The sequence below is a fragment of the Pipistrellus hanaki genome (assembly GCF_964339955.1).
Source record: "Pipistrellus hanaki genome assembly, chromosome: 9".
Classification (NCBI taxonomy): Eukaryota; Metazoa; Chordata; class Mammalia; order Chiroptera; family Vespertilionidae; genus Pipistrellus; species Pipistrellus hanaki.
In genome coordinates, this window is record NC_140511.1 from 50325307 (window position 1) to 50345674 (window position 20368).

Here is a 20368-nt window from a genome sequence, read left to right on the forward strand (position 1 = left end):
GTGTGTGTGCTTGGTTGGTAAAAAATAATGATCCGAACTGGAATTGAATAGAGGATGTAAGTCACTGATTTTAGGAGAGATGGGTCTTGGGGCCCTCAGCTCCTTAGAGTTTGAAGGGGGAAGACCAGAGCCTAGGGAGGAGGCTGGACTGAGACTTTCTCACAGCAGCTGGACGGGGTGAAGTAGGACAATCAGAAAAATACTTGAGGACACCAAATCAGGAGAGAAAGTTGAGCCGAGGGTGGAGATGGCGTACAGCATGAAGGTAGCCTTCACGTGGTGCTCTCCTTCATCCAGTCAACAGTTGTCGGGCCCCCACAGCAAGCCCTCTGAAGGAAGGGGTGGCGGGACACAAAAGGCAGAGACGTAAGAAAGACTTCCCTGCCCACCTCACTTTCATTTATTCTGAGAGGAGGCAGAGACCTCCCAACTTCCTCCGAGGAAAGGGAATGGGGTGACAGCTGGAAGAGATGAGCTGCAAGGGACAATTCAGTCCTTCGAGCAAGGAGAGCTGGGAAATTGATTGCAGGCTGAGCCACCGCTGTAACCAAACCTGAGTGGTTTTGTTTCTCAATATCAATATCCAACACGTTTGTCAGATCGGCAGTAGCTGTGACATAACTGTGCTTTCTTCTCCTTGCAGTGTCTGAGCTTCAGGAGGAGGGCATGAACGCCATCAACCTGCCCCTCAGCCCCATCCCCTTCGAGCTGGACCCGGAGGACACCATGCTGGGTAACTGGGTCTCTTGTTCTCTGGGGTAGCCTGATGCCTCCTAGTGGAGCCACCCCCACTGATCCCCTTTTCTTTTTAAAGAGGAGAATGAAGTGCGAACAATGGTGGATCCAAACTCACGCAGCGACCCCAAACTCCAAGAGCTGATGAAGGTAAGAAGAAATTAGGGGCTCCAGTTGTCTCCCACACAACAGGTGTCTATAGACCACCCACCCCATGTAGGCACCACGTGAGCCACTGTTGAGAGAGTAAAGTCACGTCAGTCCCTGCCTGCAGGCAGCTCATGGCCCAGTAAGTGAACATCTAAGATTTAACAAAAGTGGGACAAATACCCAATGAATTATGCTGATAGTAAGGGTCAGAGAAGTTAGATCCTGGCAAATGTGAGCTTATTTGTACTATTAGGCCACACACTCCTTTCACTGCTTTTATTAACGATCCTCAAAAGCTCCTTGTGAAGTAGGAATTGGTGATCAGTCCCCATTTTACAAATGAGAAAACTGAGTCTCAGAGAAGCCAACTGGTCACAGCAGAGTGGAGGAGATGTAATTCAAACACAAATAAATGGTATTTAATGAATTACTGTGCATAATATTTGGCACGTAGGTACCCCTCAAAATGTTCGTTTCATTCCCCCTTCCAATTCCCCATCCTATGTTTTTTTTCTTCAACTTCTCCAATTTCAAATAAAACAAGACCAATAGGCACTGGGTGCCTCCTATAAACCCTAGTGTTGTTGCTCAGCCCCTCTGGGTGCTGCTGTGGTCTCTACATTTGGTTCTGTCATTGTAGTCATCCTATAATACTTCGCTGTCTCCTTCACTAAATACGGAGTTTCTTGGAGTTAGATTAGTTGATTGTTCCATCATTGTACCTCAGGATCCAGCACAGAGTTTTGACATACAGGAGAGATTAATAAATGCTGGGTGGATGGATGGAGAGAGACAGAGAAGTGAGGAACACACAGAGGGCCATAGTTAGTGGGTAAAGCTGGGTTTCAACTCCAAAGCCCATACTTGGCTCAGTACAAAGCCACACAGCCGAACACGGTGACTGTTGCTTGCCGTTAGGGAAAGGAACACTGGTATCACTAGCACTAGAAGGGCTTACGCCTGAGAATTAGCAGCCCCATTGGGGCTCACACTTGGGCATCTGCTTGTCCACACATTGAGTCGTGTGGATAGCCCTGCTGCCTTCAAGATCGGAAGTTCATTTAGATTGTATGTGTCCAGGATAAGAAAGCTGGTCTATAAGAAAATACCTTATGACTCTTCTCTTATTTTCTCTCTCTCTAGGTATTGATTGACTGGATTAATGACGTGCTGGTTGGAGAAAGAATCATTGTGAAAGACCTGGCTGAAGATTTATATGACGGACAAGTCCTGCAGAAGCTGTTTGGTAAGAGGAGAGTTGACTGTTGCAGTGGATCTTTAATAGCAGGTGGATGGACCCCCTACTCCTGGTTACAAGTTGTTCTCAATTCCAAGTGGTTCACCCGCAATGGAATAGGAATGTGTACAGTGTGAATAACAGACCAGTGGAGCCTTTAGATGTCTTCTCAAAATTGGTTCTATATGAATGAATGGCAGAGGGAGGCTCAATGACCAGATGGGGCTGCTGCCTCTCCCACCGCCACCCAGCAGTCAAGGTCCTCCACTGATTAGATGAAAAGATTTCACTATTCACTGGAAAACATGGCTCACCCTCTCCACAAAACTGCATTTGTGGCCTCTGTAGGTATATTCACATGTATCTGGGTGTGTGTGTGTCACCTATGAGTGTGTGTGTTTGAGCACATGTGTGTGGGCCTCTGTGATCTATGAGTCTGTGTGTATGCATCTGTGACTTATGGGTTTGTGTGTGTGTGTGTGTTCCTGTGCATGCCCTTCTCTAGGGGGTGCAAGTGTGTGGGACTATGTGCCTGAGTGACCAGTCTCAGTGTCTGTCACCTCTGTGAAGGTGTGTATCCCTGTGTAGGTTCATGGCTATTCATGTGAAAATTAAGGCCATGTGAGAGGGAAAGGAGAATTCAGGGGTGATCTTAGTGTTGAAAAGACAAATTGAACTTGAATGAATTTGGACTTCCCCTCACTGTTCTCCATTTTTTTCTCTTGTCCAAACCTCTGCGCAGAGTTCTAGACTTTCATGCCTAATTGTCCACTCGACACGTGCACACATGGTTCTCTTCCATCTCAGAGGTTTGAGCAAGAGAAAATAATTTTTAAATTAAAGTTCTATATTTTGGGGAAGAATACCGCTGAAGTGATGTTTCCTTCTCATTGTATCGTATCAGGGAGGACATGATGTTAACATCTTATTATGAGTGATGTCCACCTTGATCATTTGGTTAAAGTGATGTTTGCCAGATTTCTTCACTGTAAAGTTATTGTTTTTCTCTGTAATTAATTGATTTGGGAGGAGACAGGTTAAGACTTGCACATATCTTGTTTCTCCTTAAACTTCTTTCACTAATTTCAATTGGTGGAGCAGGCTTGCCTCAATTAGTACTGCGGTCTAGTGAGGATTTTCTGTTTTCCTTATTCCTTCCACACTTATTAGTTGGAATTCTGTAAGGAAACACTGTCTTCTATTCCCGTTATTTATGTCAGTATGGACACAGGATACTTATTTTATACTATACATTATAATCCAATACCATCATTATTCATTTTTGCTGATATACTTCCAGCTTTGACCCTTGGTTGGCTCCTGCACACTTTTGACATGCTGCCTTTTTTTTTTTTTTTTTTTAGCACTTTCTGGCATCGTAATATATACCAGGCTCATCTTCTGTTTTCCTTACTCTGGCCCTGTAATTAACCACTTCTCCAAGGAGCCCGGATTTCTTTTATTAGATATGTATTTAGAAATCAATATCTGGGCATATTAGTGAGTGGTGACCTTTTTTAAAGTACAGTTGACATACAGTATTATTAGTTTCAGATGTCCAGTATATGAGGTGATCATCCCATCTGAAATCTAGTACCCTCCTACACTATACTGTTATTACAATATTATTGACTCTATTCCCATGATTATTTTGTAACTACCAATTTGTACTTCTTAATCCCTTTCACCTTTTTGACCCAAACCCTCTTCCATAGGGCAACCACCAATTTGTTCTCTAAGTCTGCTTCTATTTTCATTGTTTTTAGATTTTCACATATAAGTGGAATCATGTGGTGCTTGTCTTTCTCTAAATTATTTTACTTTCCTTAATATCGTCTAGGTCCTTCCATGTTGTCACAAATGTAAGATTTCATGCTTTTTTATAACGGAGTAATATTCAATTAGACATACATACATATTTTGGAAAAGTTTGAAAAGGATAGGTATTAATTCTTCTTTGGACGTTTGGTAAAATTTCACCTGTGAAGTCATCTGATCCAGGTCTTTGGTTTGTTGGGAGTTTTTTAAATTACTGATTGGATTTTGTTATTAATTATCAGTCTGTTCAGATTGTTTCTGATTCAGCCTTGGAAGCTTGTATGTTTCTAGGATTTTAACAATTTCTTTCAAATTGTCCAATTTGTTGGCATATTTGTTCATAGTATTTCCTTATAATTCTTTGTATTTCTGTGGTGTTAGTTGTCATTACTCCTCTTATTTCTGGTCTTATGTATCTGAGCCCTCCTTCTTCATGAGTCTGTTGTTTCTTCAGACTATTTGCTCTGATCTTTATTTTTTCTTTACTTCCATTCACTTTGGGCTTTGTTTGTTATTTTTCTAGTGCCTTTTGGTGTAAGGTTAGTTTGTTAATTAAAGATGTTTATTGTTTGTGTATGTAGGTCATCATTGCTATAAATTTCCTCCTTAGAACTACTTTCTCGATGTTCCATAGATTTTGGGTGGTTGTGTTTTCATTTTAATTTGTCTCAAGATAGCTTTTGATTTTCCCCCTTGATTTCATTTTAATTGATTTCTAGTTCCATATTATTGTAATAGGAGAGGATGTTTGCTATGACTTTAAACTTATTAAATTTATTAAGACATTTTGTGTCCTAACATGTGGTCTTTCCTGGAAAATGTTCCATATGCACTTGAAAAGAATGTATATCCTGCTACTTTTGGTTGAAATGTTCTAAAATTACCAATTAAGTACATCTGGTCTAATGTGTCATTAAATCCACTGTTTCTTTTTTATTTTCTATCTGGGATTATGTATTAATTGATGTCAATAGAGTGCTAGAGTCCCCACTATTACTATGGATGTCTCCCTTTATATCTGTCAATATTTACTTTATATGTTTAGGTGCTCCTACATTGGGTGCGTAAATGTTTATAAAAATTTTATCCTCTTGTTGGATGGAACCCATTCTCATTACAAAATGCCTTTTTTTTGTCTATTGTTACAGCCTATGGTTTAAAGTCCATTTTACTTCATATAAGTATTGTTGCCCCAGCTTTTGTTTCATTTATGTTTGCATGAAATGTATTTTTGCATCTTTCAGTCTGTGTCTGCTTTTAATCTAACGTGGATCTCTTATAGGCAGCATATGTACAGGTCTTGTGTTTCTTTCCATTCAGCCACGTTATGTCTTTTGGTTGGAGCATTTAGTCCATTTACATTTAAAGTAATTATTGATAGGTATGTACTTATTTGTTTTTGTAGTTCTCTTTTCCTTTCTTATCGTCTTGCTATCTTATTATATGACTTTCTATAGTGTTATGTTTAGGTTCCTTTCTCCTTATTTCTTGATTATATTCTTTTGGTTGTTAGTTACCACGTGCTTCCCATATACCACACTATGTTTACAGCAGTCTATTTTAAGTTGGTGGTTGCTTTCGTTCAAACACATTCTAAAATCACTACAATTTTTACTCACATCCTCCATATTTGTTTTTGTCTTTCTTTTTTATTTCTTCTGTTTGTGGGTAGTCTTTAGTTTATTATTGTAATTACAAATGATCTTTCTACTTTTGTTTTTTAATCTTTTTGCTTTTACTGTTTGCCTGTCAGTGAGAATATTTTTCTCTCTGCTTCTTAAAGAAGTCCCTTTGTTTGTGGTGATGAATTATTAAGTTTTTCTTTTCCGAGCAACTCTTTATCTCACCTTTGACTTTAAATGATAGCCTAGTCATCTTGGTTTTAGGTGTTTTCCTTTCATCCCTTTGAATATTTTGTACCATTTCCTTTTGGCCTGCAATTTCTGTTGAGAAATCAGCTGACAGTCTCATGGGAGTTCTTTTGTATGTTACTATTTGCCTCTTGCTGCTTTTAAGATGGAATCTTTGTCTTTAACCTTTGGCATTTTTAATTATGATGTGTCTTGGTGTAAGCCTCTTTGGGTTCATCTTGTTCAGGGCTCTGTGCTTCCTGAACCAGTGTGATCTATTTTGTTCATTAGATTGGGGAAATTTTTAGTCATTATTTCTTCAAATAGGTTTTTAATCCCTTGCACTCTCCCTTCTCTTTCTGGTAATCCTGTGATGTTATCCCAAAGGTCCTTAAACTGTCCTCATTTAAAAAAAAAAAAAAAAAAAAAAAAAAAGTCTGCTTTTGCTTGTTTCCCACTATCTTTTCTTACAAAGTGCTGATTTGATTCTCTGCTTCATCTAATCTGTTATTGATTCCACCTAATGCATTCTTCATTTCTAAATGCTACTTTTTATATTTTCTCTCTCTTTTATGAAGTTCTCACTAAGTTCATCTATTTTTTCCCTAAATGCATTGAACATTTTTTTTTATAACTAGTGTTTTGAACTCTGGTAGATTGCTTATCTTCATTTTATTTACTTCTTTTTATGTATTAGGTAGATAGCTACATCTCCTTTTTATGTATTAGGTAGATAGCTACATCTCCTATCTTGGAAGAGTGGCTTTATGTAGTAGGTATCTTGTGGGACATAGTCTTTCTTGTCTCCTGATCCAGGTGCTCCAAGGTATCCCTTGTGTGGGTTGTGCATGCCCTCCTGCCATATTGATTTTAGCACCTCAGTGTGGTTGATCCTCAGGCTGACAGGCTAAGAGGGCTAGTGATGCCTATAAGTGGATGAGCTGATGTGCAGAAGGCTGACCCCACAGAGCAGGAGTCACTTTAGCAGGGCTCTTGTGCCAAGCAAATCTGTCCTTTACGTGTGTCATTTGTGGAGCTGGTTGGGTGTTGCTATGATACAGTCTAAAGCCAGCCACTAGGTGTGTTGGTTCTGGAGTCTCTTGAGAAGGGCTCCATTGCAGGCCAAGGTCAGCTGCTGCTTGTGCTGCACTTAAGGCCACGGAGTAGGAGCTACAAAGTGATCTGTGGTTGGTTATTGCATGTGCTGGCCTTGCAGGAACTTTGGAGAGGCTAAGCTCCAAACCAAGGCTGGTTGCCACTTCTACTCAGCTTGGGATGCTTCGGTGGGCACTACCAAATGAGATGAGGCCAACTGCCACTTGTGCTGGGTTTGTGGTCACCTAGTTGCCAATACTGGCCGCCACTTAAGCCAGATTTCAGGCCATCTGATAGGAGTTACAAGCAGTTGCAGTACAATTTGAGACTAGTTGCTGCCTGTGCTGAGCTTGAGGTCACTTATCAAGAGGTGAAGGGCATTTTGAGGCCAAGAGCTGCTGTTTCTAAATGCTACTTTTTTGGGTTTGTGGACCTTTGAGAGTATTTAGGAAAGACCACGGTGTGAACAGAGGCAGGCCACTAGTGTGGAGGAGCCACTGGAAGAGGTTCATGTCCAGCACAAGAATTGGGCGTGGGGAACAAGGTGTCAGGGATTCGCCTAGCTAGGACAAAATGGCGTTAGCCAGATTTGACACCAGCCAACACATCTTCCCCTAGAGTAGGGGTGTCGAACTCAATCAGAGAAGGGGCCAAAATCTAAAATCCAGCCTAAATCGCAGGCCGAATGGTTTACTGAACAGTCATAAACTAACAATGTCATAAACTGACAGCGGAGTGCAGTGATGACAGCGCGGTGCGGGCCACATTGCAAGGCCTGGCGGGCTGGATTTGGCCCGCGGGCCTTGTGTTTGACACATGTGCCCTAGAGAGAGCCTTCCTGACCCCTCCAGCCCTCATCCTAAAGCTTATCAATTTAGTTCATCCCTGTATGTTTCTGGCACTCTTGGAGCCATTGCCCCTGTGTTGGAACCCAGAGAATTTGTGAGCAAGTGAGTCCTTATGGGGCTAGGCAGCCTCACCCCTCACGGGGACCTCTGCAGCTGAGCTATCCCTCTCAATTCTTAGTCATCATGATTATTACACCTTGTCTTTTTAGATGGTTGTCCTATAATTTAGTTGTAATTTTGATGTGGGAGGAGGCAAGCACAGTGATAAGTCATGGTGGCAGCATGTACCCTTGACATGATGCAGTGAAAAGGATACTTCCCTTCTGTGGGCTTCCTCACCGAAACCCCTGGTACCAGTCTGTCCACAAGAAAAACCCAGCACTCCTCAAAACTGCCGAGGTCATGAAAAATAAGGGAAGTTTGGAAAACTACCACAGAACAGGAGACTGAGAAGACAGCGATTAGTAGGCGTTCACAATCGGTTAAACTGGATTCAGGATGTGCAGGGTTGTCTGAACTATCATTGTAGCTCTTCTGTAAGCCTTAAAAGCTTTCTAAAATGAAAAGTTTGAGCCCACATCATAGAGGACCTTGAACTAAGAACTTTAGACTATTTTCAGTGATTGGTAAGCAAAGTGACAAGATCAGAAATGGGGCTTTAAGAAGATCAGCAACTGGAGGGCTGCTTAGATACTCTGCTGGAATTTCCTCCATTGTGTCTATCTCCTTGTGAGATAATTATGGAATCAAATTACAGGAGTGGCAGTACAGGTGGGAAAAGCTTTAGGAGAACTAGTGATGTAGGGAATGAGCAGCTGAAGTAAACCAGGCTGATTCTAAGTGGTGGGTGTCAAATGGGGATGGCTCCATGAATCCTAGGAGGAGCAGCTTCTTAAAGGGCTTTGATTATATTGGTTTTGAGAGTTGCTTTCTAACACCCAAAAGTACCTCAGCTGAAGTAGCAGCTATGCTAAAACTAAACGAGGAACGAAGAGAGAAAGACAAGGAGATTGCCTATCCAACCTGGTAGCTGGGCTGTCTAATACAGTACCTAGTCACATGTAGCTGTTAAAAATAATTAAAATTTAAAATGCATTTACTTAGTCACACCACCTACATTTTAAGAGCTTAGCAGTCAATGGCTACCATATTGGATGGTCCAGAAATTAACATTTCCATTATAACAGGACATTCTTTTGGGCAGCACTACTCTAAAGTCTTCCTATAATAGTTGTTGATTCTAGGAGAGTTAAAGATGATGCTCACTGCTATTCTTAAATTGGTGGAGGCATTTTGTGGACTATGAAAAATTCAAAAGTTGGATGAAAGTCTTATTATTATTCTATAAGTAGCAGAGAAGTTCTCTACAATGTCTTACTAAGTAAAAAGAAAGCATGGTGTAGAACTGTGAGTACAATATGTCACTGTGTGTGTTAAAGGACACATCCAATGCTTGAGTATGTAGAGGCTGCCCTGGTTAATAGTCATTTCTCTGTAGAATGAGACTAGGGCACTTGGGATGACAATGTGGAGAGGAGGCTTAATTTTCACAGCTTGAATTTTTTTCATGTTTGTATATTACCAATTTTATTAAAATAGTACATATATAAATTTCAGCAGCAAAAACTGAATTAATTTGATAGATGTTGAGTAATACCTGATCCATTTCAACAGCTATCCCAAGGAAAATAGGAAGAAAAGGAAACTACCTAAATATGATAAAGACCAATATATGTAACCTAACAGTGAACTTATTAAATAGTGACATATCAAAGAAATTATATTAGTAACAAGTCAGAATTGTTGGCTATCACCACCATTATAAGTGTTTTTGACAATGTAATAGTTAATATAATGACAGCAATCATACTGAATAATCATACTGAATAGAGAATTTTCCTAAGTAAGTGTTCAAATCAAATTCTCCTGGTATTGCACACTTTAAAAACATATTTTTGTATTGCACGGCTAAAATGGTGTGGGAAGGAAGTTCTCCGAATCCCAAATATAATAAAGTGTAAATCCAATGAAATAAGTGTTAATTCCTAATGGTTTATAACCTAAGGTTTAATGGGTCACACATATAGGATCAAGAGACAAAGCCTGTATAGAATCTGAGCAGGAAAGGCGGTTGGATAAGATACTCATTAATAAAGGCTCTCTGAAGGGCAATACTTTCAGTGGGTCAACTAGAAATCTGTCCCACAGAGAAAGACAGTAAGAGTAAATGTCTCTCAGACTTGGATATGAGTAGAACAAGAAAAAAAGTCTGAACTTGATAATTCCTTATCAAATATCTGTACTCACACAGATTTAGGACTAGGATTCACACTAATTATTTGCATTTAAAAGTCCAAAGCTGAAAATGTAGTTAACATATGGCCCAGTTTTAGTGCTCCCCAAGGCAAAAGCAAAAATGTACCCTTTTAGAGAAATGAATTTTAAAACAAGGTCACAAAGAACTCCCAGAGATAAAATTCCAGAGAAACTGAGCCCGAAATTACAAAACCCAGGAGAAGCAAGCTATAATGATAGCATCAGCAGAAACAATAAACTGTAGGCCCATCCCACCATTGCCATACATATTAACAACTGATCAGTTATGGAACGTTAAGTATGTTTAATATGTTAAAATAAAAGTTTTAAAAGGATAATTAAAGAACAGGAACTATCAAAATTGGATAGGGCAATTTTGAAAGAAACAAATTGAATTTCTAGAGATGAAAAAAAAAATGTAATAAATTAGAAACCTCGGTGGATACACAGCTAAAGAAGGAATTGGATAAACTAGAAGATTTCAATAAAGAAATTACCTAGAATGCAATATAGAGAGACAACAATGCAAAAAAAACAGAATGAAAGACAGATTTATTTTTAAAGAAGATGCAACATATGGCTAATTGGAATTCTAGCAATAGAAGAAAAACATATTAGAGTATAGGCAATATTTAAAGACATAACAACTGAGAATTTTCTAGTATTGATGAAAGACATGAACTCCCAGATTCAGGAAGCTCTGGAATCCCAAATAAGATAAAGAATAAGAAATATATACCTACCTACTTCATAATGAAACCTAAAAACAATGAAGATAGATTGCCTATAAAAGAACTACGTACTGAATGCTGTCTTGCATTAGGAACAAAAGACCAAAAAAAATATTGAAATGAAACCTTCAAGTGCAGAAAAAAATTATGAACTTACAGCTTTATACCCAGAAAAACAACTTTTAAAAATTTAGAGAAAAATAAATGCATGTTAAATCAACTAAAATGGGAAAAGTTTACTACCAACAGAACTTTACTAAAAGGAATTTCTGAAGGATGTACTCCAGAAAGAAAGAAAATGAATCTAAAAGGAAGATCTGAAATGCAACCAAAAATGATGAGCAAAGATTACCATGGTGGGTAGATTAAAGCAATAATTGAACAAATATAAAACAATCACAATAATGTCTAATTTGTTCATTTAAAAAAGTACTAGAAAATTATAGTGCTTAAGTTAGAGTGTCATTGGAGTTAGTGTGCTGAGTACAATATCTAGTACTAAATATTTAGTACTAAAGGCCTGATGCACACAAGAATAGGTCTTCCTTCCCTTGGCTGCCAGCACCATCTTCCCTCTGGCACCCGGGACTGGGCTTCCCTCCTCCTGCTGCTGGCAGGCACCCAGGACCCGGGCTAGCTTCCCTCTGGCCCCGGCTTAGTCAGGAAGGATGTCTGGAATGACGTCCAGAAGACATCTGGTCTATTTAGCATATTACCCTTTTATTATTATAGATTATTATTATAGATGTTGATAAAGATGCTGATTAATTTAATATTCTATTACATTAAATGTATGTGATAAATTTTCTAAGGTAGCTACTAAAATAATAAAAGTGTATGTAACCTTCATACTAGTAATGGGGAGAAAATTAAATGAAAAGGAATAGAAACTTTAATCCAAGGATGCAAGGGAAAGTAAAGGATCAGAAAAGCAATATAATAAAAGTAAATCCAAGTATAGTGGTAAACCCATTAATGTAAATTGACTTTATCCATTTAAAAAAGATTGTCAGCCTAGATAACAAAACAAAGTCTTATTACATGCTATCTACATTTACAAGACAAAGGTTGAAAGAAAAATCGTGGAAATAATTATAATATATGTTAGATGATTACTAATTAAAAGAAAGCTGGGGTAACTATTTTTATATCAGACAAAATAGATTTTAAGGCCAAAAGCATTACTACAAAGAATCTCTATCTATTGATTGAAACTAAACTTACCAGGAAAATAAGACATTTTAACTATAAATGCACTTTTGTGAATCAACTGTATAAAAATTCAAAATGACAGCCCTAGCTGGGTGCTCAGTGATTAGAGCATCAGCCTGTGTAATGAAAGGTTCAATTCCAGTCAAAGGCATGTACCTCAGTTGCAGGCTTGATCCTGGTCCCTATTGGGATGCATGTGGATTGATGGGTCTCTCTCCTTTATATTCTCTCTAAAAAGATCAGTAGGAAAAATATCCTCTGGGGAGCATTAACAAAAAACAAATAAAAGTAAAAAATAACAATCAGAATTACAAGAACTTGATAAATCTATCACAGTAGTAAATTTTCTTTAACATAAGTCTCTTAATAACACACTAACAAAAAAGTTCATAAGGATAGAAAACATTTGGACACTATAATTAACTAGCTATACCTCAAAACAGCAATATTCTCATTCTTTTCAACTGCACATGGAAGACTTACAATATTTGACTGTGTCCACAAAGTAAGTCTTAATAAATTATTACACAGATCAAATTTTTTGACCATGGTACATAAGAAAAAAAAATTAACCCTGCCCATATAATTGGAAACATAAATATAATAACTTAGGACTCACTCATACTGAAACAAGGAAGTATGTATTCTACTTCTTTGAGGTGGCTACATTAATATAATAAGATTTATATGGCAACATTTTCACTAGGACATCTCAGTTCTTCGACCATTCAGAGTAATTGAGTTTTTCTTCCTTGTATTGATATTTCAGAACTTTTGAATAATGCTGTTTCATTTTTTGCTAACCTCAAAAGCAACAGAAAGATTCACAAAATAATTCTACTTCAGAAAATTTTCTAAAAAGCAAAATCATGCCTACTACTTTACAAGTTAAACTAATGATGAACAATTTTCAGAACTATGGCAACATATGAGAGACAATTTCCTGGAGGACTCAAATTTCTGCAACAGAAAATTTCCATAGCACTAGCTAAAATTTGCCTAATAAAGAACAAAAGAGGAAAACTATGAGTCTTGAAAAACAAATTTTCTTTTAACTCCTTAGCAACAGGGAGTGAGTTTTATTACTTAACTATATGACTATTTGAGTAGATCTTTTAAATTTTTAGAGTTGAATATTTTTTAAAAAGGGCTAGGAATAGCAGAAAAGGTTCTCAGGTAAACCTTTTAAAATGTCATAAAATTGAAATAAGTGATATAAGCTTACAAAGTAGAGATGGCTGTGTTTTATCTTATTTGAATGCCCCCCAAAATGCTAAATATTCAGATAAACAATAATAGAACTATTAAGGGGATTTGGTGAGATGACTTTATTCAAGAAGAAAATCTGTAAGGTAAGGCAACAATTTTTCTTTTTATCAACAATTATCATTTAGTAACACACACACACACATACACACACACACACGACCTATTTATTGAAACTTGATTACCAATAGAGAAAAGTAGTATATAACTTGACAGGGGAATGGTTGAATAAAAAAGGTTATAAGTCCTATAAAAGAATGAGTTATATCAATGTAGAAAGATACCCATGATATATGTTTGGGTGAGACAGCTCATATCTATATATAAAAGCAACCAGACAACCAGTTGCTATGGGGGGGGGGGAGGGGGGGAGCGGCTCAATGCAGGAACTGCCCCTAGGTGGTCAGTGCACTCCCACAGCCAACCTCCCATTGCCTGTCAACTTCCCACGGTCCCTCCCCCTGGCCGGCCCTGATCAAAACTGAATGAGATGGCCCTGATCAGCTCCGATTGCCCGCCAGGCTGAGGGACCCCCATCCATGCACGAATTCATGAACTGGGCCTCTAGTGGAGATATAAAGAGACTGAAAAGACTATAGAAAAGATTGATAAAGCTGAGACTTTTTTTTTTTTTTTTTTTTTAAGGTAAACAAAATTGACAAACCTATAGCTAGGCTCACCAGAGGGGCAGGGGAACAAATAAAATCAGAATACACCTGATGCCACAGATACAGAGGATGATAAGAGACTACCACAATGAGCCCTGCCTGGTGTGGCTCAGTTGATTGGAGCATATCCCGCACACCTAAAGGTCACAGGTTAGATTCCCTGTCAGGGCACATACCCAGGTTGCAAGTTTGTTCCCAGGTTAGGGTGCCTATAGTAAGCAACCAATGAGCTTTCTCTCCCTAAAATTAATAAAAACATATCCTCACGTGAGGAATTTTTAAAGAAATATCACCTCACACCTGTTATAATGAAAGATAAGAATTATGTGTTGGCAAAGATGTGAAGTAAAGAGAACCCTGTGTACTGTTGATGGGATATAAATTGGTACAGCCATTGTGGAAAACTATATGGAGGTTTCTCAAAAAATTAAAAATAGAACTACCTTATGATTCATCAATTCCACTTCTGGGTATTTATTTATCTGAAGAAAACAAATCCACTAACTCCAAAAGATAGATGCACCCCGTGTTCCTTGAAGCATTATTGACAATAGCCAAGATATGGAAACAACGTGTCTATCAAATGAATGAATGGATAAAGAAAATGTGATTTATGTATGTAATGAAATTTGGCCATAGAAAAGAATAAAATCCTGCAATTTGTAATAACGTGGATGGGCCTTGAGGACACTATGCTAGGTGAAATAATTCAGACAAATACCATATGATCTCACTTATATGTCAATAAAGAAAAGAAAAACAACAATAGGTTGGTGGTTGCCAGAGACAGGGATATGGAGGGTGAAGGGGGGGAAAAAAACAAAAACACACACAAGCAAACAAAAAGAGAGTTATACCTATATATATTGACATAGAAAAATACCCATATCCTTGAGTGGTAAAACCTGTCATAGAAAAATGTATGCCAGGTAATCTCACTTTCACTAGTGAGAAACAACTCTGAGTTCTCTGTGTATTATGAACACGAAGAGATATGCCTAGAACTGTTAATTAGGGTTACCTCAAGATAGTCTCTCCTCAGGTCCACATAATGCCAACGCCTAAATAAAATATGCAACCATAAAATTAAAGGCAAAAAGAAAACCCGAAAGCATGATTACTAAAGTGGAAAAAAGTTCAGTGGAATTGCATTTTCTAAAAAATTAGGAATGCAAAAGAAATAAAGCCTTAAAAGTGCCTCTAAATAAACAGTGCCAGATGCTAAAAAAAAAAAAAAAAAAAAAAAACTTGAGGAAGAATGCATTAAAATGTTAGTGTCCGACTACTTAAAAATGTTGGTGGAACAAGAAACAATGACTATCCTAGAGGTACTGTGTAAAATCTAAGTTTTTAGAAATGAAAACAGAATGGACCAATATTGCCATAAAAAAAAAGAAAAAGAAAAAGAAAAGTGACCGACCTAGGAAACAGACTCAGAGACCTAAGCTATTCACTCTAAGAAATCCAAAGCTGGCAGGCTATAAATATGGAAATTCATAGGCAATCATATAATACAATAAGGCTAGCTACACAGTGGCTCTCATGCTGCCACTCTTCCCCTTCGACCTTTCTGTCCCAGCAGTCTTTCCCTCTGGGCCAAGATAAGGCTTCACAGGTTTCCTTAACCTAGCACTTCTGGCAGCCTCTACCCAACTCCCCACACTGTAGCTGCCATGGAAGTTGAAAACAACCTGTCATTTCTTAAGTAGAAGAGAATCCAAGATAGGAATTCACAGCCTAAAAATGGGAAAGCTCATGGGGCCTCTTCAAGGTGTAACATTCAAAAGGAAGACATTTAGATGCAGGCTTGCTAAATCCCTGAACTTTAGAAATAAAGAATGATGGCTTCGGGCAACTACAGAGGAAGTTAATATTTCAGGCCATCAAAGAATAGCTAGAGATCATCCTATTAAAGCACAGAAAAGAAATGCACAGGACCTGCAGGAATTCTCCAGTGGCAACCTCGTCATTACCCAAGGGACATTTAACTTGGATCAGCTAGAGCTGCTTAAAAATAAGTAATGTTAGCAATGGGGGAATCATTGATGTAAGGTAAAGTTTAATTACTTTGTATGACAGCCTCTAAAAATGAGGGGAAAAGATACTTTAAATACATTTCAGAGTGTCAGTTCTATTAATCCTCAATGAGGTATGGAGGGCAACTCAGATGGATCTAATAGTAGACAGTATATTTCTCGTTACAGAGTCTCAAGTTGTTCTTTCTTTCTTTTTCTTTTTCTTTTCCTAATAAACAAGCATGAGAATTTAGACAAATAAAGGCAAAGAACAATCTATTTTAAGATATCGTTGCATACAATAACCATTGATTTTTAAACACACTTATATAAGTACCACCCAAAAAGAGAAAAAAGAAAAACCCTACACAAAGCTTCATTACTACTTAGAATTTTTATTTTCTGTCTTGAAACTGTTCTTTTAGGGCTTATTGAGACATGGGAGTGGGCACACTAGCAGAGCTACAACCAAACACACACATGTGGAAGTGTGAAAACTCACATCTACCTGCCTGACTGCACTTATAGAATGCCATCAATTTTAAGACACAACCTGATTTCAGGGTTGTTAAAATCTAAAATAAAATAAATAAAATAAAATAAAAAAAGACAGAAAGAAAGAAAAAGTGTGCCTTAGAATTGATGAACTAGGATAGTGGTCAGCAAACTGCGGCTCGCAAGCCACATGCAGCTCTGTTGACTAATAAGTTTGCCAACCACTTAGGGAAAAACACTTAAAAAACATTTTAATAATGTACTAATGTCTTTAACCTGAAGTCAAAACTTCTGGGTGAGGGTAATGCCTTACGCAGCGGTCGGCAAACTCATTAGTCAACAGAGCAGCAAACCGTGGCTAGTGAGCTGCGGTTTGACAACCACTGAACTAGGACATGCCAAATAAGTAACTTTCCAGGAGGGTTTTAAAGGAAAGAAGGTACTTAAAACAGATGAATATGACTCAGCGTGACACATATTATACTACGGGGTGTACAGAATGTCTTGAATAAGGACTTGCCCAGGGGAAGCACAGGAGGCTTTCCAGGTAGGGCACAAGGAGAAGGCAGAATGGAAAAAAGGAGGGAGAAACCCAGAAACAGAAAAAAAAAAAAAAAATAGTTCAAATATGACAGACTGGGTTAAAGGCCCCACTTCTAAGGTCCTGGGATCTTAAAATTTGGGGATTCAAGGTTTTCATCTATTGGCCCCACCAGTGCCACTGTCCGATGAGGAGGGGAGAGCACTGTCCCTCATCTACAGACATACTTAGGGGTCCTGTGGGTTTGGTTCCAGATCCCTGCAATAAAATGAGTCATAATCTTTTTGCTAGGTCTGGCCTTCAATTTGTAAAAAAACACAACATCTCTGAAGAGCAATAAAGCGAAGTGCAATAAAAGGAGGTATGCATGTGTATGTTGAGCGAGCTCGTGAATGTGTGAGGTTAGGCCTACGTGTTGGGGTCGTCTGTGGCCAAAGATCACAGCTGTTCTCTTTTCCTGTGTCGCCCCAGAGAAACTGGAGAGTGAGAAGCTGAACGTGGCTGAGGTCACCCAGTCAGAGATTGCGCAGAAGCAAAAGCTGCAGACTGTCCTGGAGAAGATCAATGAGACCCTGAAACTTCCTCCCAGAAGCATCAAGTGGAATGTGGACTGTGAGTGTCACCGAGAGAGGCGGGTCTGGGGAATGGTGCCGGTGGTCTGTACCATGAGGTTTCCCCATGAAGCCAGCCAGGAAGCTGGCCGGCCCTGGGTGGGTGCAGGCCCATTCACCTTACTAAGGAGGGACACATCTCCTACACAGAGGACTTGTCTCTGTGACAAGTGATGTCAAAATCCAGGATATCTTTTCTGTAGGAGCTCGTGTAAGGTGGGGAAAGGAAGGACACTCGTGTTCATTGAGCTACGTCTATGTCCCAGCATGACCTTCTGAGAACGCTCTTGTAGGGGCTTCAGGAAGCAGAGATCCCTAAGTGCAGGCAGCTGAGAAGCCGAGGGGGGTAGAGGTAGAGGGAGGGGGCAAGGGCAGGCTCTAGAACAATACCCACAGCCTTTCTCTCCATCACTCATTTTTCAGAAGAAACAAAGATATGGCTGACATTGTAGGCACTGGCACAGGATTTTTTCAGTTCAGGTTTCACAGCTAGCTAGGTCAAGGATCCCAGCAAGTGTGAACCATTCATTCTTTTGCTGCTTCAAGGGCCTAGATGTCTAATATGGATTTAATGAGTCCATAGCAGAACCAACATTAAGTCAGCAAATTAGATGAATCCATAGAGACGTTATTTCTCTCCTGTGGGGAGTCCAGAGTTGTTTAGTTGCTTGCAATAGATAAAAGTGTGAATTTAGATTGATAAAATGATTTAGGTTGTGTTCTTTGCCTTTGTTTAAGTACTAAAGGGTTCAATACTATATCTTAGTGAACCCAATTTCTAAAACCTAAAATGGACACATCCTTCCCCTCCCCCATAAAAAACACCTTTCAAACTTAGCAAAGAAAAAGGAATCTTCACCTCTCAACGGAGAGACCCAGTAACTGCCAGTGACAGTCTCTCCAGCAGGTTTCTAACGTCTGACATTGGAGGCGAGACACCAAGTACCTCCTTCAGCATAATTACACCTTTGCTCGCACGGTGTGAAAAGCCAGCAAGCACAGCACCGGAACAGGGCATCCTCTGCCAGGGAGACATAAGAGGAGGAGGGGGAGGGGGAGGCCCTGGCTCTGGGCCCTCGATGCTGCCTGCGCTGCATCCTGGGTGTGCTAATAGTGCTCAGTGCGGAAGGAAGGAAGGAAGGAAGGGAGGGAGGGAGGGAGGGAGGGAGGGAGGGAGGGAGGGAGGGAGGGAGGGAGGGAGGGAGGGAGGAAAAAGGAAGCTTGATCACTGGTTTGAGAAAGGTACCTGCATTTGGAAATCCACAACAGTCTTAGGCATTGAAGCATAAAGTAATAAGCGTCGAAGGCCTCTGATCAAGACCCCTGCTTAGTTTTTTTGTTTTGCTTTTTAATCCTATTTCCCACTCCTTTGGATATGAACCATCTCCATGTACCCTTCCAAACAAAACACTTTTTACCTTACGAGGGAACCCACCTGGGGAAAGGCTCGGAGAGAAGGTGGGGATTTGTACAAGCCACACAAGGACCACCACCCTGTGTACTGTCATTTCCCGCAGGGAAATGTGCACCAGTAAAATAATCGCTCACACTGCCTCTCTCGTCTGGCTATTTGCATCTTCACACCCTACTCTCCACGTCAACGCATGTTTTTACTCAATGAAGTCCAGTACATTGTATGTTTTGCTATTTTTCGCTCAGTAGTAAGTCATACATGTTTTCTGAATTCCCATGTGGTCTTCATAGTTACCGTTTCTGATAGCCGCTCTGTTTCCCGGGGTGAGCATCCCCTAGGTAACCTGACCCCTTTGGACGCTGATCTTTTCAGGACAGTGGGCAGCCTGTGGCCGATATCAGACGGTGCCGGTGCCGAGTTGAATGTCTTCGGTGGCGTCTCTTTTTGCTTTCCTTGAATTAGCCCTGTCACAGATTCCCAGAAGAGCGATAAAGGACGAGGTGGGAGGGAATGAGTATTTCCAGGGCCAGCTCCCTAGGAGGCCTCGGGCCTGTTTACCAGCTGCCCTGGTTTCCTCCGGGAGGAATGTGGCAGGCACAGCCCTGAGGGAAGCGCCGTCCCTCCCGTTATCTTTCCTGGTACTTGGAGGACATTGTGTCATCTTTCCAGGCAGGATAAACGGGGTGAGGAGAAGCACCTGGGGGGGAGGGGAGGGACTGCAATTAGGATGCAGGGACTGGAGCAGCAGCTGTCCTTCCTCTGTTTTGCCTGACAGCTTTTAGAACAAAGAGTTTCTCTGCATAGAATAATAATAAAATTGCAGACCATGGGTCTAAACGAACCTTTTGCTAGTGGACAGTATTTTCCAGATTTTTTTTAGTGGCAATATATTACACAATAATGAACATCTTTGTACATGTAGTATGAGAGAGAGAGAGAGAGAGAGAGAGAGAGAGAGAGAGAGAGAGAGAGAGAGAGAGAGAGAGAGAGACGACTGTATATTATTTCTTTTGAAAAAATAATTCCCCGGGCAGAGTACTCGTTGAAAGGGTCTGGCATGGGTATGGTGCTTATGGCAGCTCTCTGTGTTGCTCCCCAGACAGTCACGATGACATACACTGTCACCAGCGAGCAAGAGCAAGCTTGAGGGCTACAGCTTTCCTAGCATTGTGTTTTGTGATTAAAAGGGGGAAAGGTAGCAAATGTCCTGAAACCCTGGGCGTCTAGGCTGCGGGTGGGGCCGTTCTGATCACGTGAGTGCGCACACCACATCGGGAGCCTTCTCTGAGGCTGCCCTGACGGGTGAAACTTTTGACATCCTCAGCAGCTCAGAACTGAACACTTCTGGGAGGCGGAGTTCGCAGCA

The 20368-nt window shown here is 39.9% G+C and overlaps 1 protein-coding gene across 1 annotated transcript in view; it reads left to right on the forward strand.

Annotated features, from left to right (window-relative positions):
* The window catches only part of PARVA (parvin alpha), a 138083-nt gene that overhangs the window by 92924 nt on the left and 24791 nt on the right, over positions 1-20368 (forward strand). The window contains exons 2-5 of the mRNA XM_084893802.1: positions 644-733; positions 815-885; positions 2029-2131; positions 17449-17589. Coding sequence (XP_084749928.1) covers positions 644-733; positions 815-885; positions 2029-2131; positions 17449-17589 — 405 coding nt within the window. The remainder of the gene's footprint in view (positions 1-643; positions 734-814; positions 886-2028; positions 2132-17448; positions 17590-20368) is intronic.